General features: G+C 39.0%; 1 protein-coding gene across 1 annotated transcript in view; it reads left to right on the top strand.

The window, feature by feature from the left end:
• PKHD1 (polycystic kidney and hepatic disease 1 (autosomal recessive)) overlaps positions 1–25,131 on the top strand; it is a 401,857-nt gene that overhangs the window by 118,840 nt on the left and 257,886 nt on the right. The window contains exons 35-36 of the mRNA XM_004674033.1: positions 4,654–4,810; positions 23,528–23,740. Coding sequence (XP_004674090.1) covers positions 4,654–4,810; positions 23,528–23,740 — 370 coding nt within the window. The remainder of the gene's footprint in view (positions 1–4,653; positions 4,811–23,527; positions 23,741–25,131) is intronic.

Here is a 25,131-nt window from a genome sequence, read left to right as displayed (position 1 = left end):
TGTAAAGAGTTTGTGTTCAGTGGGGAGAGAGGCCACATTGACCTACAAGTTGGATCAATGATGTAGAGCTTCACTTTCACCAAAAATATCACATTGATATATAAACAAACCTCTCAATTGATATTGCTACAAAATCTTTATATCATCGACACAGTTTTCTTTTTTGCTTGATTGGATCAAGGCAACATTTATTAGAAAATAAAACTAGAACAAAATGAACCATTTCCACAGTGTCATGGGCATTGCCCTGGAAGGGAAAGATGCTACCAGCATGTCAACTCTGGAGAGAATAGAAGAACTAAATTCTCTTCCATGCCTGTGGTTGTGGATTCACTGACAGCTTGGAGATCTATTTCTCTTCTCTGCCTTGGAGATGTCAGATACTAGAGACTACATTAATTTTAAGAACTTTTAGAATTTAGTCATAGTTTTGTACTGAAGCATCAATCATCAATAAAAATGTGTATATCTCAAAATACCTTTATTCTGCCATGGAGTTGTTTGGGCACAGGGAAACTTAGGTCCCTTACAACTCAATGTTTATATTTATATAAACATTTATATTTATATGTGATCTACCACACTGAATAGAAAAATATTGAAAGAAAAAAAGGTGAAAGTTTTAATAGGGATACTGAATCTGAGTCAGGTTTTCATTCTAGACATACTAGCCATCGTTTGGTTTAAATTTAAATAGAACTTTAAATACAGAAAAGACTGTAAGCGCATGGGAGTGAAGTTTAATGGATCTCAAGACCTAGGTAATGTTTCATTTTTTTAGAATTTTAGATCTTAACAACTGTCTGTCCACCTTTTGTGTCAGAAACATGAGTGTTCTGTATGTGCTCCCATGCACACAAGCATGGGATTTACAGATGAGTGATGCATCTAAGAAATTATTTTCTGAACATTTATAGCTCTTTGCACAGGTGTGAGGATATTGTAATGACCAAAACAAAGTCCCTCAATAGAGGGTAAATACACAAAGAATTGTATATTCCAATTCCAGAATGAAGCAATTTAGGGAAAGTGAATTGTTGAAAGTTTTTATTTAATTTTTCTTTATTGAGGTGACACCGAGTTACAACAGTGTATATGATTTAGGGGGATAGGTTCACACCTCCTCTGATGTATGTCACCACATGTAATCCACCATCAGAGCTTCCACAGTCATTTACCCAAGACCACTGGGATCCTTCTCCTCTCTGTCTCCACTTGCTTCTTCCCTCCCTTTCTGGTAGCCTTGTTCTGTAGTCATAGTTCTAGGGTTTGTTTTGGTCTAGTGTTTTTTCAGTTCCTTTGTTCCCTCTAAATGCAACATATGAGTGATATTATCCAGCTATTTTTTTCCTGACTTATTTCACTTACCACTACTCCTTCCAGTCACATACATTGGCAAGTACATCTTTTTCTTTTTTATAGCTGACTAGTATTCTGTGGCGCATAAATATACCACAACTTCTCAAATCACTGCTCTGTTATGGGAATCTAGGTTATTTCCATATCTTGGCTACTGTAAATAGTTCTGCAATTAACACCGGAGGGCATGTATCCCTTCAAATTAGTTGTTTTGTGTTGGATAGATATCTAGAAGTAGCTTTGCTTCATAACATGGCATAGATATACTTTTAATATTTTAAGCAACCTCCATATTGTTTTCCACAGGGCCTGAACCAGTCTACATTTCTCACAGTGTCTGTCAGAGGGTTCCTTTTTCTCCACATCTATGCCAACACGTTTCTGTTTTTTTTTTTTTTTTTTAAATAGATCCTTCTCACAGGAGTGAGGTGGTATATTGAAGTTTTCATTTACATTTGTCTTGTGACAAGTGATCAGAAGTGCTATTTTAATAAGTAGATGGAGGAGTATTATGTGAACAGAGACTGGAATATAGTAAAAGTAAGCCATGCAGGTATTTTGGGATGAGACTTCCAGGGGAAGCCACAGTGAGTGAGAAGACCTGAGGTGGGATCTTGCTCTGCTCGAGTCCTGTCTGTCCCCACCATTCTGACTTTGATGCATTATTGAAACTCTTTGGGTTTTAGTTGTGTCAAATGCAAAAAGGAGATAAAAATATTTGACCTTTCCACCAGCTGGGTTGGAACTGAGGACAGCAAGTTTTGAAGGTTGACGGTCAGGCCTAGATGCTTTAGCACATCTCAGGCCATACAGTGCACATTCTGATAATCCTTTAATTAACTCCTACAGAATCTACGGAAAAGAAGGCCACCAGGAAGAAATTGGAATGGAATAAAGTGATAGTGAGTGGCCAATATAGTTAATGGTAGACATAGGTATGTCAGAGCAAGAGAAAATGTCTTTAAAGTTCACCTATATAAAAGTGTCGACTGTAAATTTTAAAATGACCTCAAATTAATTAATGGAGAATGCTTTGCATGGTCTTCCTTTGATTTCTTTACGTGCTTAATGTCCAGTTGTTCCGCACTTTTCCACCATGAGGATCAGGAGGCCCGGTTTTCTTTGTAGTCCGGGGTTACCAAGGGGTTTTCTTTGATGCTGGGCTATGGATCTGATTGCCAGATTATTGTCTCAGAAAAAGTTGTGCTGCTGAACTATTCAAACTTCTTATAACTTGTCCATACACACACATCTCCCTGGCTTGATAAGCTCCTTGGGACCCTGAGCTTCAGGCGTTGGCTTCAAGGAAGCTTCCTGGTTCCTTTTATCAAAATGCCTCCTTCCCTCTAGCCTTTGCCTTGAATTGGTTCTCAAGCTTTGATGTGAAAGTATCTGAGGAGATCATTAAAATGACAGATCCTCGGTCCCCACCTCCTGAGCTTTTGATTTCTGAAACACTGTTGAAGCATCTTTAAAATGAAGAAGGATTTCTCTAGTGTCTTTTACATCTGACCAGTAGAAATCCAAACTTTTTCAAATTTCCTTTTCTTGTGGCCCCTGAACTAAGGTTTCAGATAATCTGGGTCACTCTGCTTGGCAGTTGACCTTATCTTGACTTTACTGTCTTTGTCCAGTTAAGTATTGTCCACTCACTGCCACTTTTTTCCACTCCAGTTTCTTCCTAGTGGTCTTCCTTTCCTCTCTGTGGGAGTGAATTAAAGAATTATCCGAATGTGCATGGTATAGCCTGAGAAGCAGCATTTTGTAACTTCACCTCCACATGCCTGGTGTTGATATATGTAGTCAGTAGAGAGCAAAAATTCTCCTGCACTGTGTGAACTACAATGGGCATCATGGGGACAGGGCACACCCAGCCCCCTATCATGTCCTGCTTCATCTGTGCTATGATGTGGAGGCTTCTCCTGATTACACCTCAGGCCTTTCCATCTCTTATAGGGATGGGACTCTGGCCCGCATTCTTCTTTATATTTGTAGACAAGGAAAAGACCCTACTTTCCCCTATCCCAAATCCTGGTAGGTGATTGGTGGGGCAGGGTTTGCAACTCAGGACTTTTAGGGGAATAAATACTGGGAAGTAGTCAGTATTCTTTCCTTGGAAATCTTCAAATTCTTCTGGTAAGACATTTTTCTTCCTCTGTCTTAGAACTACTTGAGGGCACTGTGTTCTCTGCAGGTATAGCTATTGGTGTTTATTAAATACCTCCCTTTCTTAACAATCTACCCCCACCTGCCTCTAAGCCTCACAAGAGGACTTTCTAAGCAGCTATTTAGTGGGAACTTGGGCTTCACATTTGTTTGGAATCTGAGTGGGAAGAACTGTGTGGAGAGAGGCATACCCATGTTGGATGTACTCCCTTGAGGGTATCACCTCTGCTTTGATATCATTATATTTATCATTAGTATGGTTCCATAAATGCAGAAGACATTCAGATATGCTCTTGGCCTCTTGCATGAGGCAAATACTGCCTCCTATGATGCATTTGTGTTGAAACACATCTGATATTAGTGTGACCAAAAATTAACTGGAAAGCCACAAGCTCTGAGAGAGAGATGGAAGCTAGGATGAAGAGTAGGTGCTTCTTCCTCTGAGCTCCTTTTATTCCAGATCCCTGACCCTTCTCACACACAGGTTCCAGACCGGCATCTGAAGTCTGTTGGCATTCACTTATGTGTGAACTTTTTCAGCACTGATGTACCAATTGCAGGAGGAAAGGCAAGAATAATATAAAAGGCAGAGCAGGAGAATGGAGCTGAATGCTTGGAAAGAGGAATGTTCCTATAAAACAGGGACATTTGGCAGTAGAGCCAGTAAAAAAAAAAAAATGATAGCAACTACATAAAGCAAAATGCCACCCATCGAACAGAACATTTTAGTTCTCTCTAGTCAAGGCTATTTATGACTTTTTTCCTAATACTCAATACAGGTTTGTAAAAATAAAAAATGGAATCGACCCCATCTGTTAGGTGGAGGGAGACCTGTTTTGGCAGAAAAGGTAAGGAGACAGCACAGCATGTTGTAGAGAATTTCAGAAACCAGGTACAGAGGCATGTCAAGTACAACTTGATGTAGATTCTTGTACATTTCCCAGGTTGGGGTCAGTGTGTGAGGAACAGGGTTACTACTTGTATTGAATTACTTAATTAATTCACTTAAAATTGAATTAATGTTAGCTCAAGAAGTTTCTATTTTGACTGATCACCTGTACTCTCCTGCTTTAAAAACAAACAAACAAACAAACAAAAAAAAACACACACAAAAATTCTGTTTTCCAGGGCAACCTTTCCCTTCAGTTCTGCCAGAGGTGGTCCAGGGCTCACAGCTGGTTTCCAGAAATGTTGCCACAAGATGGCGACAACGTCACGGTGGTGAAAGGCCAATTGCTACTGCTTGACACCAATACCAGCATCCTCAACTTCGTGCATATTAAAGGTTAGTGGAGTTTGCAGATGGGTGGTAGCATATTATGTATTTGTCTATCAATTTTTAAGGGACAGGGTGGAGGAGAACTTTTAAGGTAAGTCTTGGCACTTGGCGATTTATTCTCAAATCTCAAATTGAGATTTTACTATGAAATGGACAAATTGGCCAGAGAATCAAAGTAGAAACCCTTCCTGTAGATTCTTATAAACACAGAGCTTGATTATTTTAATTTTTCAAATACAAAAAGGTTAAGAGTCTTCTCAAATAATATGCTTCTTTATTCAAGTACTTTGTAGTCACGCTCACCAGGGCAGCCCCCACAATACAGCAAAATGCTCTAAAATAGTTTAATGCTGCTGCCTTTGAAATTCCCTGCCAACAAAGCAATGTCTTCCTGCTTTTACCCTGTTGTGGTTTTGACTTCCTGGTCCCATGGAAAGTCATATAAATAGGCTTCCTTATTGCAAAACTGACCACATAGCTCCAGGGTCTGGGGAGCTGGAAGACACTGAGAATTCAAATTTCATCTCCTTTACCACATCATCAAGTGACTAAGTCAGTTATTTCAGCCCTTTGAGTGCTTGCTTCCTTATCTGTCAAATGAGAATAAAATTCATCGCCTACTTCAGGGACTGACAATGAGGGGCGGTTGTCAGAGTGACTGTTCATTGGCAAATGAAAACTGCTTGGGAAATGCGATTAGTTATGGATATCTATAAAACTCTGCACTAAAACTCTATTCTTTACCGTAAATGTATTTAATATTTACAGGAGCACTTGCTCTTGTCAAAGTAAGAACATGGCTGCGTGAGGGAAAAGAAACACCCTGAAGAGGATAGACTGCTGTAGTTTTGATACCTGTTGCATTTAGAAAGAATCAGATTTTTCTGACCAAGGGTTTTTATCACTGCACCTTCTGGAAGCTGATTTTTTCTCTCTCTTTAGTAGCAAGGAGTTTTCAGGCAAATAAGTTAATTTGTACCCCTTAGGGATAATAGTCTATCAGCTTAGATTCTTGACACCTCTCTCTCTTCTGTGACTATGGGGGGAAGGTGCTAGCTTATTGACAGACAGTTAAGGACTAGCAATGACAAAAGAACACTACAGATTTAAAACCTCATCTCAGAGAAAAGATGCCCTTTGCATACCTTTTAGCCAATGCCTGCTGAAGAAGGATCTCCTTTGCCTCATCTTGATAACTTCTTGGAGAAGTTTTCTAGCTAAATTGCTGTGCTAGTAATTCTCTACTTCCAGATAAATGTATAAACAAGGAATGGTGTTGCTTGGGCCAGAGAATGAACATGGAGAAAAGGCAGAAGAGGCACAGCAAAGACTAAGAGACAGGCGAGGACTTGTGGGGGGTATGGTTGGCTCCTTATTCTTAGCAATGTTAAGGTCTGAGCATACTAAATACTTGTTCCTACCTACCACCTTCTAGCAGTGGTTTTTTTCTTTTCGTTATTGCTGGTTCAGGCAATATTTGGCTTTCGTATTTATATAGAATAAATGAGACTGGTTGGGACAATTTGTAGGAATGTGAGGTTTAGGTAGTGGACACCAATTTTGTACAAGTAACATAGAAGAGTTGGCAGGGAGCAGGGTTGGCCAGAGTAAAATCTCAGATGTTTGATGATAGAGATCAGAATCAACAGATGACTTGTGTAGCTAGGAACTCTGTGTGAGATGGAAAAAAAAAAAAGTGAAAAATGATAATGTGAGAAATGTGCATTATCACTAACGAAGAAAATGTAACGGGAAAAATCTTAGTTTTAAACTGTGATGCAGACAGTAGGCAGAATGTGTATACAAGGAATTAGAGTGTCAAGAAATGCAAGATTAGAATTGGGTAGAGGTGGGCCCTCTCTGGTAGTGCAACGAGTTAAAGCATGGCATTGCAAAGCTAGTTGCAGCTCTTTCGGCACGAGTTCTATGCCCGGTTCCAGAGGTGATCCACATGGTGCAGCAGACCTCTCCTGTCTCGCCTGTTGCTCCCCACAGCAGTGCACTTCATCAGTTGGCCTGTTTCTGCTTCCCACTCTGTCTCTGGTGAATCCTCTTACTGCCCCTGCACCTCTGGCCTGTACCCCAGTTCTATATACATAAATTAGTAAATCTTAAAAAAAAAAGAATTGGATAGTGGCAAGGACATGGAGATTATATGCTTTGTGTCTGAGGTCAGGTCTGATCAGTAAGCACACACAGTCAACATTTTGACTAACTTCTCCATCTCACTTAGTGAAATAGAAGGTGTTCAGTGGTTCAGGCCCCAAACCTTGGAGACATGCTGCTTTTTCTCCATCCCATGATTCACCAGTGAGTCTTACTGGACAGATCTTCAACATGTGTCTTAAATGTCAGCACCTCCATTGGTAAGGGCCATTTCAAATGATCTCTTAGCTGGTCTGTGTTTCTAATTCTTCATTTTCCTTAGAAACAGAGCCTCATTTTTCTTTGGGGCAGTAGTAGGATCTATAGTTCCTGGCCTCTTCTGTAGGAATAGTCCATGACTGAGAGCTGGCCAGTGAGCTGTATGGAAAGTCTGGGCCACATGTCTACAAAACACTGATGAAATGGAGCCGACCAAATGGGCAGCTTGCACCATTTGTCCTTTCTTCTCTTCCTCACATCCTAGAAAATAAATGTGCCAGCCGACATCTTTGATTATGAGATGACTGATTAAGAATGGGAAAGAAGTATAGAAGAAGCCCAGTATGATAACTTTGGAGTTGCCATAGTAGCATGGTAACTGGGACTGCCCATGTCTGCATTTACTTTTTGTGATAAATAGGCATAATACATATAATGTATTGATATTTGACTTTTATGCTATACACTAAAATAGGAATAGTTTACTGTGCACATCCTTTTAAAAATAAGTGAAATTGGCCCTCCCTGTAGTGCAATGGGTTAGGACACAGCACTGTAAGCTAGCGGCAGCTGATTCAGTGTGAGTTCGATCCCAGACCCGGAGGTGATCCACATGGCATCTGTTGCTCTTCTCAGCAGTGTACTTATTTGATCTGCCTGTTCTGTTCCCCACTCTGTCTCTGGTGAAGCCTCTCACTGTTACTGCAGCTCTGGCATGTACTCCAGTTCTGTATGCATAGATAAGAAATCTTTAAAAAAAAAAAATTAAATCTTCTAACTTCTTTCCCTCTTCTTCCCTACCCCCATGACCTGTGTCTTTTGAGAGTAAAATCTATAGATCCTACCATTTTTTAAGAGATTTATTTATTTATGCATAGAAGAACTGGGGTACAGGCCAGAGATTCACGGGCTGTGAGAGGGTTCACCAGAGACAGAGTGGGGAGCAGAACAGGCAGACTGATTGAAATACACTCCTGAGAGAAGCAGAGGGCAGGATAAGAGAGGTCTGTCTGCTGCACCATGTGGGTCAGCTCCCTGGGTGGAGATCGAACTTGTGCTGCAGTGGCTACAGATAGCATTAGGTGCTGTATTTTAACTCCTTGCACCACTAGGAAGGGCCTGATCATACCATTATTGATCCCTTGATTGGTCTTGTCTTCCTCTTTCACCTTACTCTAGCTCTTTTATGTTTGTGTCAGGCACACACCTGCCTTAGGACCTTTGCACATAATTTTTGGCTTGGAATGTTCTTCCTCCAGAGATTTATATGTGTATCTCATGCATTTCACTTGCTCTTTGAAGACACGTCAACATGTCAGAAGGCCTTGCTGGTTATCTTTTCTAAAATTACAACCACCCCTAGTCTATTACTCTCTATTCTTTCATTTTGCTATGCTTTTCTTTATAGCACTTGTTACCATATGACATATTATAAGTTGCCTTTTTGCTGCTAAAATAAACTCAAAAGGTAAAGGACTTCAAAATATATTTACCACTGTGTCTTCAGTGTTTTGGAAACTGCCTGATACATGATGAGGGCACAAAAAATGTGTTGGTTGTGGAGTGAAGGAACAAGTAAAATGGTGCTGAGTTAAGGTCCAGGAAAAACTTTAAGAAGTGTAATTTTTAAACTATTTCTCTCTGAAATATCACTTTTCCAAACTAACTTACTGTCATGGTTCTTTGCTGTGCTGATACAAATACCCCCACATACACATGTGTGTGCAAGTGTGTGCATGTATATACATGTCAGGATGAGTTATTAGGATTATAAAGTCGACTGGTAAGTTATTTTTCTGTTTCTAAAAGGCTTTTGAAAAATGCCTTCACTGATGTGGAACCACGTTTCTCCAATATCTGGTTGATGTAGCTTAGCTCTAAAATTCTGCTGTCTTTTCTTGGTCTATAATTTGTGTGATAGTACTTGAGGGATAATAAAAAGTTATTCAAATATAAAATTGAATCATTATCATCCTTACCACCATCACCATTATCACCATTATCTGTTCACTCTGAATTTCTGCTACTGTCTTTTTTATATCTACTCATGGCATCAGGAAAATAGGGGAGTGGAATTTTATTTTTCTTGATGCCAACTATTGGCTGAGATAAAGGATAAAAATTTCAAGTCAAAAATAATTGTTTCAAAAGATTTAAAAACCGGCCCTCCCTGGTGGCGCAGCGGGTTAAAGCACTGCACTAAAAAGCTAAAGCCACTTCCGCATGAGTTCGATCCCCGCCTGCCCCGGAGGAGATCCACATGGCGTGGCAGACCTCTCCTGACCCGCCCGCTGCTCCCCTCAGCAGTGTACTTCGTGGATCTGCCTGTTCTGCTCCCCACTCTGTCTCTGGTGAAGCCTCTCACTGCCCCTGAACCTCTGGCCTGTACCCTAGTTCTGTATGCATAAATAAATAAATCTTAAAAAAAAAGATTTAAAAACCAAAATATAATACATTATAGGGAAGGACTTTCTTAGTCATTTCCTAAATATAAAAATTACATTCTACATAAGTGTGTACATACTTTAAAAGGAATAGAGTTAAATAAAAGCAAAACCAAATCACCTAAGAAGTACTTTTGGTACTACTTTATGAAAACATTGCATCTTCAATATTATTTTTACATGTATAGAAGCCATTAGAGAGGAATATGCTTACATCAGGAAAATCAACTCACTTCTGCATATGGCCCATAAGAATCTTGAATTGTCTGTGCCTTTCTTTTATTTCCATCTATAAAATAGAATTGGTGGCACTCCCTGGTGGTGCATCGGATTAGGATTCAGTAATGCAAGCTAGCCACAGCCACTTCAGTGTCAGTTCGATCCCCGCCCCGGAGCTGATCCACATGGCACAGCATACCTCTCTGAGACACCTGATGCTCCCCTCAGCAGTGCATTTCATTGATCTGCTTTTTCTGTTCCCCACTCAGTCTCTGGTGAATCCTCTAATTGCCCCTGCACCTCTGGCCTTTATTTCAGTTCTGTGTGCATAAATAAATACTTAAAAAAATAAAATAGAATTGGCATTTTTTCTTACCACTTACCTAAATATATAGTAAAGATGAGAATTATAAATTTCTTTGAGACAATTGGGAAATGGCAAAGGAGGCTAAGTTTTGCCATTATTTCTGATGCTATATGTACAGATCTAAACTTGATTGGAAATTAGCAGATTATTTTGTGACTATGGTAAGAACTTCAGTCCAATTAAGTATTTTGTTCTTCATTAGCAAAAAATCCAGAACTTTCTACTTCCCATTTCTACTTCTTTCTTCCCTCCTTTTAAAAATATTTTTAGGGGGTAGGTACTTTAAACACAAAAGAGAATTAACCCAATCAATTAATACTAATGAGCTGGGATGGAAATAGGCATTGCCTTGATTTAGTTAATTATATTTTTGTTCTTTTATGTTAAGATGCCCAACAGCCATAGGCATCACCGAATTAAAATTTATTATTTTATTCCTAGTAATTATGATGAGCCATAATAACAAAGCAGGAATGTTACCCTCTTGTCACAATTATTATACATCCTGAGCAAGGATCTTGGGCTTGGATGTGCAGTTGGAGAAGTGTGCATATTTTCTGAATGAATCAATGAATTTCTATTCTGGTGGTCAAGAAGCTTGACAAGAAGTGACCTAGAGATAATGGTTAACAAAGGTTCAGGTAGGGGAAGATAAACTTTAGAAACCTCTCTTGTGTTGGGCTTTCTAAAGAAAGCTATCTCGTAGTTTCTTATTACTTGCAATCCCATCACTTTAAAATACTTGAACAGAAATTTGTTTCCAGTTTCTATTGCAGTTTAATAGTGCACTGGTTTCCTTTAATGTGATTTTCTATTTCTTGGTCTACTGGTGTATACCAACGCAGTTAAATGCTTGGTAGGCTTTTGAGCAAGGAAGAATAGAATCTGAGTCTGGGCTCAGCTTCTTCCCAGCTCTGTGACCTTGGCCATTGCCAAGCTTCAGGCTCCTTAAGCTTCAGGCTTCTTCTCATTAGGGTGATGCCTGCAATGATAACAGAAACTGTAACAATGTCATTGACATTTATTGTTTGCAGTTGTGTGGTGATGCCACAATGCCTCACTCAATTTAATGGATGTTTTGAGTGTTAAATCCTGGCATATTTGTAAAGCTTTTAGCACAAATGTTGGTCCTGAGAAAGCCCTCAATTCATGCTACTTGTTTCTTTTGGACAGACAGGATAACAGAAAAGATGGCTGAATAGCAAACCTCAGATACAACTTTATTTGCAGATAGTGGCTATTTCTATACACAAAGCAAACTGGATTACTGAAAGAATTAATTTGGTAATGAAGACTTTGGGTCACTTGTCTCTGTTATCGTCAGAGTGCTTATTGGAGTGTTTTTCGGTGGCAAAGGAAAGAAGGCTAGAGAGGAGGAAATAGTGGTTTACTCACTTGGTGGCCTTCATTCTCCTTTTTATTGTGACTTTGTGGAAGTGAGTTTTCTAGTGCTATTTGGAATGTGGTCTCACATTCTCTATTTTCTATTTTAGTCCATAGTTTTGAGGACACGTGTCTTTAGTCTGTTACTATATTTGGAACTTCTATAACCCAGCCATGCATAGTCTTGTTTTATTGAGATGACACATCTTTTCTTTTTCATTACATAGTTTCTTCATCCTTAGTAAGGGGTTGAGGATTTCAGAGTGAGGTATTGAGTCTTGTATACAGAGCAGCCTTTTTTACCCCAGGATTCTTGCAATTTGCTCCTTCTAGTTAGCATTGAACTAGCCTCATTTTCAGTAGGTGTGTGCTTTGGGAAGCCTTGTACAGAGTGGTCATCTAGGATGCTGTGAAACCAGATTTGCCAGGGACATCACTGGTGCTCCTTCTGAGCATTAGCTCTGTGTGAATTACTGGACAGATAGCCTCTGCCTTGATAGTCTTAAGACTTCATAGATACCATCTTAAAGAAATTCTATTTAAAGCTAGATTAGATTTTTTTTTTATAAAAATCACATACTTGGCATCAATAATTCTTTCTCTAGTAACTATTCAATGTCTTGGCCAACAGAAGAGGGTTTTGTGGACTGGTAGTAGGTATTGGAAATTGGTAATTTGAAGTAATTGGAATGCAGTTTGGCTATAAAAGGAGATTGAGTTGCTTCCTTTCTCAGTGGAAGCACAGCTATCCTCCAAGGCAGGGGATACAATAATTATGCAGCAGGGGTCACTCATAGCAGTTTGATCAGCAAACTGTGGATCTGAGTTCAGATCTGAGAAACTCCTGACTCTCTTTTGACTTTGGGGAAGGCTGTGGTTCTTCATTCAATGCAGGGAGGAACTGACGGTGACTTCCTTCCCTTTGGAGGAGAAGAATGGTTTATGTAAAATTTATTGGATGTTAATATTAATTGTATGTGCAAACCTGTGGGGAAGCACAGTTAAGGAGCTGGTAAGACTTCCCATGATTTCAAGCATGGTCTCCAGAAAGAGCTGGGATGTACACTAATTTAAAAGGGCAGATTGATAAAAGACTTTGGCATTGAAAGAGTTACCTTGAGTTTTTGAAATCTGCCCTTGATTCTTTTTACCTTAAGCATCTCTGTGTTAGTCTCAATGACAAGCTAGTGTTATTTATTTTGTGAGGGGTCTTTGCTTGCTATAACTCAGGCTCTATGTATCACTGATAGATTGATAGATGTTTTAATTGACTAAGAACTTGAATGATTTTGCCTTCTTTACAAAATTAGCAGCAGGGTGTGTTTCTTTCCTGTACTATGGGTAAGGTGCAATCTAGGCTATAAGCTTAAAGCAGGAACCAGGTCTGATTGTGCTCACCTTCGCATTTGTATCTGCAGGCATATAGAGTGGTAATTGGAATAATAGTAATAATTGTTGAATGAAAGAACTAATGAATTTCTAATCTCATGAGGCAGATTGTTAGTTGTGAATTTCAATGTGCTCAGAGTCCTTCCTGGTAGCTTCCTACATTAATGGAGAAGTCCAGACGGTGACCAATTTTATTTATTTGTGTATCAGGAGATCAGAGACAAAGGCTTTTTAATGTGGGGGACACTTGGCTCTGAAACCCCTTATTTTTTCCAATCAGACAATGACTTACATGATTTACCTCTCGAGAACAGTCCCAGACATACTTGATTAGCCTTAAATGAAAGATAAGCCATTGCTGTGAGAAAGGACATGCTTTCAATAGATGGGCAGACAGACAGATATTAAACAACTTACAGTTTTATTTCTTGGCTATTGTAGCATGAAAAATGCTACCAAAAACATCTCATCGTTTCCTAGCACAGAAGTTATAGTATGGTCAGTAATGTAGCATAAGTGTTTCAAACTTTCTTAAGATCAAGTCTAAACTCCTTCATTTGACTTGCAGGGTCTTTTTGGATTTAGTCTTTCCTTGTCTGTCTACCTCATTTGTTGATTAATGATTCCCACATCCTGTTTATCCAGACGTGAAGTGGAGCTAGAAATCTGGGATGCTTATGTGTCTGGGACTCTTGTGCAGCTTAAAATTTGTACTTAGCATTTCATTACTATGATTTCTCAGGTGCTGTAATATTTCTGGTGAGGGTGGAGATGGGGGAGGTGTTCTCATTAAAAAAAAATTACTATGAGGAAGCAACTGTTACTTTTCCTTTCTAAAATTATCATGGTACAGCCAAATTATGTATACAATATTCAGGGAATTGTATTTGGAACCTTTCAAATAAGCAGACTGCTCAGAGAAATGTATCAAATTGCTTGAGTAGTCAACAGTGTGACTGGGCCAATGCTAATTTGATAAAGAGAAAGATTATTTGAAAGAATGAGTAACTTGGTAGCTAGGGAGATTTTTACCTACCTGTTACAGTTACAGACTTTAGGCAAAAGACAGTTTTTTTTTTTTCCTTTCTGCTTTCTGTTTCTCTTTACAGAAGGGTTATATGCCCCCCACACACATACACCGAGATTTTAAGTGACTTTTTAGAAATCTATGGAATAGTCTTAGAATACCTATGTCAGAACCTCTTTTGGTAAAAGGGAGTAATAGTTTTCTGGAATTAGAAAGTAAACCAAGGCTTAGTTAAATAGTAACTGATGATAGTAGATATAATGACAAAGACATTTATTAATAACTCAGTGTTTGAGTTTCTTCAAATATTTCTGTATAGTTTCTCTTCTCTAAATGTGTTTATAGTTTGTAATTGTCACAGACTTAATCCATTGGTAAGGTTAACTTAGTTTTATGTTTTATAGAAATGTTTAAGCTGAGTCCCATAACCTTTATCTTCTTTCTCAGTTATTTGTGAAGTTGATAAAAGCAGGACATTTCCGTTTACCTGGGACAATTCACTGAGCCCTTCTGGAGGTGGAGAGTGGACATTTAAAATTTTTTATTTCAGCACCTAACAGGGGAATGAAAATAACAGTAAATACTGGTTAAGTGATGATGGTTAAGGACTTGGTCTGAGTTCCCAGCCTTGTATTTCTCAACCTGTAAGATGGTAGCAGAGTCTATAGGACCATAGATGCTTAGAGCAAGTTGCCACTTACCAAGTGCTGTGGCCTCAGAGTATGACCCCAGGTCATGCATGCAGGTACATGCCAGGAATGCAAATTTTGAGACCCCACAGCAAACCCACACTGGGGGTGAGAATCCACTAATCTGTGTTTTAAGACCTCCAGGTGATTCTAATGCTTGTTCAAGTTGGAGAATGACTAGCCTAAAACAATAAAAGAAACTATATAGAATTGTCAGGACTGAAGCTAATTAACCTGCCCAAGCTACTCTCTTCCTGAAGGCTATCACACCTTTTGCAAAGAACAGTGGAAATACAGCTGTCTGCACTGAATGGGTCTACCCCAAATGTGACATTTTTAGTTCTCTATACTGCCAGGGAAATCTGAGCTGGTAAAAACCATTTCTTCTACTTCTTAACAGCTTTGAATCAGTGATAATCACTTTGGTATTTTTTTTCTGTCTACAGTACCTGTGCAACTTAAGGAATTAATATCAGCAACTATTCTAGGAGGTGTGTTATTCTTGTCCTGCATTCTGAGAACATTTTTGCAAACACTTTCAGTTCATATTTTCTTTTTTTAATCAGGCAGAGACATTACAATTAAAATACCGTTAAAGTGATTCTGGCAAGTATTGCAATAAGCATGTTTTTTAATTAAAGGAAGAACAGGGGGATGCATAAGCAGCATCAGCTAAAGGGGAAAAATTCATCCGATATCTACTTTAATTGAAATGGAAAAAAAAAAAAAAAGGGAGAAGCAGCAGCAACAGCCGAGCCTGTGTCTGTGATTGTGTGACTGCCTCCCAGGTTGCTAGGTTTAGGTGTTCTGTGCTTGATTAATTAGTAGCCAGCCAGAGAGTCCATTCCCTTTGCCCCCAATCCTTAAAGCCTGATTTATGCCTCACATCCCCCATGAATATGTGAGGGCTCAGGCATCTATTTCCTGAGCTGCTAGTGGATAGGATTATGGAGCGTGCACTGAGCTCTTGGGGGCTCTCGTTTGCCAGCCAAATTGATTTTCCGCCTCTCTGGCTGGGGACAAGCCCACCTCGAAGGCTTCCAGGCTCTGCTCCAGTGGGTCAGGCACAAGTCTAATCCGGATCTTGCCAACAAAGGAAGCTGTATGCGTCCCCATCACAAGGCAGGCTTCGGGCTGCTGCTGCCTTCCCTCAGTGTCACTCTGCTCCCCTTGCTTACCTCTGACTCTCAGCTCCACAATAATATGGTGTGGTAGCATCAACCATGTACCCTAAATGTGCCCAATCCCTCAGCCAGCCCCCTTATCCAGGCAGAGCAGGGTTCATCCATCTCGAATGGATGGTCATCAGCAGTAATTCTCAGGGCAAGGGAATTCCACAGGCTCCTCTATGTTTAACACACAAAAACTCACTAAGATACAGCTTGCCAGACTTCTTCAGGAATTATTTTAAGTTGACACAAAAACCTGGATGGAGGTTAATCAGGTAGATAAGTACATTGGATTACTTACATGTAAAGATTTAGGGAGTGCAAACTTTGCGTAAATGATTGATGCAGTTTGGTGACAGAAATTATGCTAACAAGTGAGATCCTCAGCTCTTTCCATGTTGCCTCATTCACCTGTTTTTCGCTATATTAAAAATGAAGTCACTCTCCTGGGTTCATTTTGTCACCTGGAAAGCACATTTTAATCAAATGTACTCTTATTCTATATGGTTTCTTCTCTGATACTCCTAGAAATGACATTAAGGGATGACATATTCTATTCCATCATATCTTAAAGCTTTTTTCAGAGGCTACCACAACTTTCTGATTTCTCTAATTTACCTAATTCTTTGACACACTCTCAAAAACCTGTTACTTCCTCTCCTTCTGTTAGTCTTTAGATACACATAATTGACAATTTGTTCCCCTTATCTTTTCTATTCCACTTTGCATGTTCTCTTTGGGAGGTGCCTTATTCATTTCCATAACTTCAACTCCTCTTTAGTCAACAAATATTTAATGAGAAGGCACCAGATTCCCCATGTACCAGACACTGTTCCAGGCACCATAGCCATGCACAGAAGAGTGAAATTCTGACTCTCTTGGAATTTATTCTATAAGGAAAACCTTCCACAAGCAACATAGGCAAACACATTTTGTTTATTTTTCTGCTAGATTTGCTTAGCACTTTGGAGAAATATGCAGTAGCAAAAGTGTATAGTTGGGCAGGCTTCACACAGAGAGGGCAAAGGCTGTGAGTTTAGGGGAATAAGATCAGCTGGCAAGATGACTGTGATTCTAGGGGAGACAAGAGGGAAACTGAGTCATAGAGGACCAGCACCATGGAGTTGATTGGCTCTAGAGGATTTGAGCAGGAAGTGACATGAGAAGGTTTACATAAAATAAGCAACCCTGGGTGCTGTTTTGAGAGTAACCCCTGGGGTGAGACCAGGTTAGAAGCAGAGTTGATGAGTCAGCCAAAGGGGCTGTTATAATAATCTAGGGATGGCATGGGTGACTTAACTCCTACCAGTAATGGTGGAAGTGGGCAAAGTGGTTGGATCATGGAAATTTTTTGAGGGAGGAATGCATATAGTTTCCTGAAGGATTGATTGTGACATGAGAGAGAGAGTAAAATTTGATTCAAGGGTTTGTAGACTGAGCAAACCCTGAGCAAACTGTCATTTATGGCAATGGAGGGAACTGGGATTGATGTTTTGATGGGCAAAACAGAGTTCACTTTTGAGATGTACTGAATTGAGAAGCCTGTAAGACATTGAAGTAGAGATGTTGAGTAGACAGTTGGGAACATGAATCTTGAGCTGATTATAGAGGTTGACCTTGAAGATGCAAATTTGGGAGTCACAAGATGAGACACCCAAGGCAGAGTGCATAGCCTGATAAGGAATATGGAGGAAGGACTGAGTCTTGGGACATTCCTAGTAGTAGGACAGTCTAGGGAATCAGGTAGAGGAGGTTTGGAGGTAGAAGGAAAACCAGGAGGGACAGTGCTGAGTGTGAGAAAGGAAAGAATTCAAGCAAGGAGTGATTGTTTCAATGCTGCTGGCTTTTGAGGAAAGGTTAAGGAGTGCTGAGTCTTGGATTTAGGAATGTGGTTGTCTTTTGTGACATGACAGTATCATTTTTGGTGGAGTGGATAGGTGAAGACACAGCTGGCTGGGGTCAAGAAAGACACATGGGAAGGGAAGAAAGAAGATAGATGGTATTTTCAGCTCTTTTGAAGTATTTCATTGCATGATAATAACACTCTAAATATTTTGGTAAGGGAAAAAGTAGAAATGTGTACTTGTTTTCTTAAAACACACGCATGCACACACACACACACACACACATATACCAAATCATCTTGTGGTTATTATAGAGGATGACTAATTGTAGGGTTAGCCAAAAGCAAGTTTTGATGTACTTTACAAACATTAACTAGCTGCTAAAAGTCTCTTTTACTTCCCTTTAAAAGAAATGAAAGAGATGGTTAATGGAAAGAAGTGATTACATGTAAAAAGTGTGTTCGTTTATTTATTTTAGAGGGGAAGTAACAATAATGATGGTTGATTGATTTTTATGAAATTACCCAAGGTCACTTGTGGGACACATTCAGTTTTCATGAATAATCATAACAAACAATTTAAGGGTCAGAGCCAAAGGCTGATTTCAGCCCTGTTCTTTATTTCAGCTTGCAGAAATGGGGTCAAGTTCTATAAAGCTGAGAATAAAGTCCTCCCCCTGCCCTCCCTAACCCAACTAACTACCCTTTAAAGCAGCCCACTGTATATTTGTTTTAACCTAATAAAGTGTGAGAATGAACCACTTGGGGCCTTGGCACAGGGTTAGATTAAATATAAATTTTATTCTTTTACCCCAAGAAGCTTTCACATTGGTTATCATTTATAATTATTTCAACCAAAAAATAGCTGGAGTTTTCATCAAACTCTCCATTTACCTAGATTTCCTTATACTTGACATTGATAAAATGTGGAGAGAATGCTTGTGAGCAGGGAATAATGATTATCATATAAATTCATTAGTCCTGTTGATAATACTCTTGCCCACACAAATCACTTATTTTTTTGAACTGAACTATTCTCCCTTCATTAGCGGCATTATTAATTCCTATCAGAAAATGACATTTTAAAATTCTTACCAATTTGTTGCAGTGCATTTAATATTGTGCTTGATGATCCTAGGGACAAAGCCCAGGTTGATAACTTTACCACTAATCCTTGTAATCAGCTTCAAATCCATTTTGGAATGAGGTGAGGTATATCTAAATTAACAAAGTTAAAATAACCATATATAAACAAGCCATAGGGAAACTCTCTAGGTTACATATGTTTGTACTTAAATGTAAATATGATAACAATCCCGATTAACAAAAAAGCTATCTGGGAGTGTTTGTGGAAGTGTGTGAAATAAGAGATTTTTGGGTCAGGTGGTTCTGGGTTTTGATGCTCTCTTTGCCTATTCTGGACTGGGGAGGAAACCCTTCTCAGCCTGCTCTCTGCTCTGCGAGATTTGGTACCTGACATCAGCCTCACAGGCTGTTTCAAACCTCATTTCAGATAATATATCTGAAGATTATGGCATATTGTAGGGGCTTAATAAATGTTAGCTCCCTTGTTTTCCCAGTGGGATTATTCGAACTCCTGGCTCTGCATGTGGCCCTTTTCTCAAGTGCAATTCAGAGTTCACTGCAGCATAGATGATATGGATGAACATCAATCCACACTTGACTATATTATGAACTATGGAGATGTCAGATGTTCTAGAACTGGGTGTACCTTGGTGAATGAATGTGTGATTCTACACTCCACTTCACCATTAAAAAACAGATCACCACATGACACTGAGTAGGACAGACATGGGAAGGGAATAATAATTTGAAACCCCGCAATTTTGTAACTTTTGGGGGATCAGTGGAAGCCAGTAACAGTGCCAGGAACCTTGATTCCATACCCTTGCTCCTCAAGGTCAGTTCAGATTTCCTGACTTTTTACTGGAGGAGTTGTATCCTTAAATTCCATGGTCAGGAGAAGATAATTAGGAGGGATGTTAAAGACATGTGACTTTGTGATAGTCTATAAATTTAAAAAGGTGACCTGTACCATAGTTCTCATTTCTTTTCTCTTTTTCACAGAAGACTCATGATTATTAGTGCATTTCTAATGAAAGTTCTGGTCCTGGTAATGACAAGGGCAGGGAAAATTAGAGTTAGAATTGTCATAGGTTCTTTGAAAGCCTGGTGAGCCGTGGGGTGTCACTCCAGCAACAAGCCTGTCCATCACCAGAGGATAGTTTCTTGCTTCTTAGGTAGTTTCTGAGAGCCTGATCTAAAAGCCAAAGGAAAGTCAGGGCTTCCAATGCTGAGATTGTGGAAGGAGGTGGTAGAGTCGTGCTAATGTGATGGAGCAACTACAGAAACAACAATGATGGCACTGACAGGGGAGGTGGAGTGATGTGAGCAGTGACAGCAACAGACAGTGTTGCAGGAAGGGTGACATAGGTGTCGGACCCCACACTGGGACCTGGAGGCAGCATCTAAGGAGTCTCACTCAGGGAAGAACTGTTATCATGCATATCTCACACACAGAGAAACCAGACACTCATGTGGGGTGTGTTCTGAGTTGTGGCTGAGAGGAAAAACACTTTAAGGGGTCCAGTCCAAGTAAACATCCTGTGATTGTTGCTGATGATGTGTGGCTTGGAAGACTAGAAGACTGATAAAGAAAGCCGAGGAAACCTGACGAGGAGTTTTAGAACAGAAGGTCAGGGAAGAAGTGCCCTCCACATTTGACTAGTGGGTTAAGTATTTATTGATCGATATCTCTGCTCAAAGATGGAGGTAAACAAAAATGACTAAAGGCATCTTCGCCTTTTCTTCTCTCCTTCTTAATCCTTCCATACATGTTTAAGTACTTCCAGTTGTAGTTTCTGGAAAACATCACAACAATCCAATGCCGTAATTTGGCATTTGGATGTTGGAATGATGAAAAATCCCTGCTCTTTGCTGCCCCTCACCAATACCCTTAGTAGAATCTACCTTTTAAATTATGCTAGGCATCTTGCTCTCTTCACATCTTTTGCCAACCGTTAGCTCATTATGATAGTATATATAGAAATACATCCAGATGTAATAGCAAGTCCTTTCTGAGAAAATGTGTGTGAGTCCATAAGGAAATGCAGGTATTTAAATCAGGTTCTTTAAAATAATATAACCATGTATTCATTTGTTCAGCAGTTGTTACTGAATCTATCTCTGTTTTAGGCTCTGAGGATATATAAGCAAACAAAACAGAAGTGTCTTCATGAAGCATGTATAAAATTTCTGGCACTAATATGTATATTCTTCTGTTCTCCAGAGATGCTAATGCTTTAGGAGTCAAGAAGGGAACTCAGTACAAGTTTTATGTATTTTGCAATCAATGTCACACCTCTCCCCCTCTCAGGCTTTGTAGCCTCTCATATGTGTGTTTTGGAAAATGTTCATACAATCTCAGTGGTTTAATCACCGTTTCCCAATATATTAAACTAGGATTTTTATTATTTCATTTTAAGGGCCTCAGAAACATTGAATGAAAAAAAGAATAGAATTTTTATAGATGGTTTTAGTGTGACTGAATTTTTCAAATCCATTTGCAATCTGTATAGATAAAATATCATTGTCTGGTTAACATAACTATATTTAAGAAAAGGCATCTTCCCTTTTATTAGATTGGTACAAATTTAAACCATGCCCACATAAAGAAATGAAATAAAGCTTCATTATATTAAGGATGGCACAATTTGCATCCTAACTTTGAGTAGGGTGATGGGGTAGTATTAAAAGTAATGGGTATACCATTCAATTCTTTATTACCATATTTATATTATTTTGTTGAGAACTCAGATTGATGTAAATAAAATTAAAATCAACAATTATGAATTAAGCCAATTAAAAATATAGTATGTCTGATGTTAAGTGTTAAGAATAATATATTTGGATAAGGGGCTTGGGGATGCTATTTTATTTAAGCTGGAGAGGGAAAGGTTTGTGAGAAGATGCCATTTGTATAGACACAGGTGGGATGATCCATATGGATGCCAACAGACAAACTTTGCAGGTTAAGGTAGATCATATGGTCAGACCCAGATGACTGTTTGAGAAGTAGCAACAAGCCCATGTGTTTGGAGCAGGTGAGTGAAGGAATGAGATTTACAAGTGTTGGAGATGGGATGGGAAATCACAGAGGTTTTTTTTGTAGCCCAATATAAGAACTTTAACTTACATGTGGAGTGAAATGTGAAGATATTATAGGATTTGGAAAAGCAGACCCCCTGGGTTTCCAGTATAAAGGCACAATTTTGACCACCTTGTGCAGGAGAGGAAAGTTCTGAATCAGTGTTTTTGCAAACCATTTACAAGAGGCAGAGAGATTTAATAGTTCATGTATGCTGGAGCTTATATATATTTTGCGTGCTTTAATTATTTTGACATCATGGGGCCAGTTTTTTGTAAATGCAAATATTGTAAAAATCTTCTAGTGAATGTGTCAATTTACATGCACACAATGATGTCTGAGAATTCTCACTGCTCCGTATCTGTACACTGGTATTGTCATTCATTTTAATACTAGCTAAGCCTTGTGAGTTAGATATGGTGTCTCATAGGATGTAGAAAACAACCTTTTGAAGGCATAATTTGTATATGCTAGATATGTTCATTTTTTAACTGTCAAAAGGGCCTTTTCTCTAGTGTATTTCTTGGTGATTAATTACTTTTAATGAGGAAAAATTGGTTTAAAACAGAGTGTGTGAATTACAGGATCTTGTCCTTCAGGAGTTTGCTACCACACCACCACTATGGCACCCATAGTCCTCTACTTGTAAACAAACAAACAAAATATTTTAAAGAACAGTATAAAATGAAAATATCTTTCACTATTTTAAGTCTTTTTGAGACATAAAATTATTTTATTATAAAATTCCTATGTTTCATTAAACTGTTAGAGCAAAAACAATACCTGTATTGGTTAAGTTTATTTGATTGCATATAACAGAAACCAAGTTTCCTTAAAAAAAAAGAAAGAAAATTTATTGGGAAAGCAATGAGTGACTGAAAGAATCAATGGAAAGTCTGGAAAAATCAAGCGTGGAAGCAGAAAACAATTAGGACGTTTTGAAGAGATTTGAGAGGTGGGGTCTCAGAAACTGCAAATCTTCTCAGATACCACAGTGAGGATTCCTGAGATCTAATCTTTTCCAGGCTCTCCTCTTTGCTCCAAATTTCTTTTTGAAGCCTGGGTAATGACTCAAACCCTGGTAGGACAGGACCCTGAGACTGACAGCCCCACTCAATTCTAGTCAATAAAGCACAGCACTCCCTTAAGGAAATTAGGGCTTATTATCTAGAGAAAAGCACAATGGATGTAGGTCAGCTAAAGTGCTACAAATGTCATGAGGGTAGTCCTAATTATCCTTCCTCTTACCATAATTCTTATAATTTTGGCTTATTTTCTTCTATTCTTATTTCCTGTTCATTTGTTTCTTAAGTTTTTTTTTTAACTGAATTTTCTAAACTGCCAGATGTTAAATATAATGACATTCTCATGTCTTATTTAGCATCTCTTACCAGTCGTTGGACATTTAGGTTATTATCATTAAAGATAATGTCGATAAAGCTTCAGTGAATAGTGATGGCTAACCTGAGCTGGATTAATAATGTAGTGCTTCTGCTGCTGGGTGCTGGATCCACTCTATTGTCTTTTAAAAAGAGAAGTTAAAAAAAAAAAAGTCAGAGTTGTAGCAGAGCTATGTAGAGAATTTCATCAGACACTGGAACTGTCAGGAGGAGGTGAACCTCTCACCCTCAGGGTCTGACAATCTTTCCTTTGGTCATTAGGAGGCAAGCTGATTTTCATGGACCCAGGGCCCATTGAGCTCAGGGCACATGCCATCCTTGTTTCTGATGGCGGAGAGCTCCGGATTGGATCCAGGGACAGGCCCTTCCAAGGCAAAGCTCAGATTGTACTCTACGGAAGTTCTGATTCTACCGCCTTCTTCCCATATGGTGTCAAGTTCCTGGCTGTGCGGAATGGAACACTTTCCTTGCATGGTGAGTGAAGTAACTGCGAGGTCTGGTCAATGGGCAATGGGGGAAATAAAAAAAAAAAAAACTGCTTAAAAATCTTTGGCTGTTGCTGAGGCAAAAAAGTTAATTAAAACAGGGGCACTAGTTCCTTAAATAAGAAATATTAATTGGGCCCTTCCTGGTGGTGCAAAGGGTTAAAGCTCAGTACTGTGAAGCTGTCCATAGCCACTGCAGCATGAATTTGATCCCTGGTCAGGGAGGTGACCCACATGGCACAGCAGAGTCCTCCTGACCCACCCACTGCTCCTCTTAGCAGTATATTTTAGTCAACCGGCCTGTTCTGTTCCCCATTCTGTCTCTGGTGAGTCCTCTTACCCTCTACACCTCTGGCCTGTACCCCTATTCTATATGCATAAATAAATCTTTAAAAAAAAGAAATATTGTTATGATTCCAGTGGTGGAGTAGACTATGCCCCTAATTATTTGCTCCCCTTCCTATAAGAGCAATATACACCTCTGCCCACTGTGAGGTGACTTTAGTGCCTCCATGGGGTGGACCATATTTTTCCTTCCTCATGGAGTTGGCACAGCCATGAACTGGCTTTGGCCAATAAAACATGAGCATAACCTTATGAAAATGGACTGACCAATTTTTTGTGTGCACAATGACTGTAAACACTGACGTCATAAGCCAAATAGAGGCAACTTCATTTTGTGGTTGATGTTGTTGCTGTTGCAGTTTTTCCTTCCTGGGACAGCATTCAGTTAGAGTTCTAGTTAGAAACCCATTACAGTTGCATAGAGTGTTTATGGATTCCTGGGAGAAAATCCAAAGGGATTAGGCTACCATGTGTTCTGCTCCAATTTTATTTGTCTTCAGGCTACTGAATCCTGCTTTGCAAAATGGATATCTTTATTTTCCTTGCAATGTAAGAAACTTCCTTATAATTACTGTGCTGTGATAATCCTTAATATCAACTAGAAAATATAAGTATAAAATGATGAACTTTAAGTATCTTTCAGTGGATACTTATATACTGTTGGTTACCTAGCATGAAACAGACAGATGAAAGTGTGGAATCCATGGCCAAAAGGTACAAATTCCTTTGGATGCTAACTAGACTTATTGCTTGCTCATTCGGCAACAAATACAGATAGTGAATTGTTATGTTGTAATCTGAAATTAATATAAAGCTATATGTCAATTATTTCTCAATAAAAACTTTTAAAATGTGTAGGCTCCTAATAGTTGGCCAGTTTTTAGAAAATGTTATGTTGTTCACACTTAATTTCTATTTTGGCAAAGTAAAATACCCTGCAATCAATCATAGAATGATTATTTTAGAAATGGTGTGTAGCTTTGCTGAAGATTCTGAATTTTCCTTAGCAAGACTCAATATATATATATATATATA

This window comes from Condylura cristata, unplaced genomic scaffold, assembly GCF_000260355.1.
Source record: "Condylura cristata isolate star-nosed mole 26May11 unplaced genomic scaffold, ConCri1.0 scaffold00001, whole genome shotgun sequence".
In the NCBI taxonomy this organism is placed as follows: Eukaryota; Metazoa; Chordata; class Mammalia; order Eulipotyphla; family Talpidae; genus Condylura; species Condylura cristata.
Note: the sequence above shows the minus strand (reverse complement) of the source record. Positions and strands in the feature narration are given on the sequence as shown.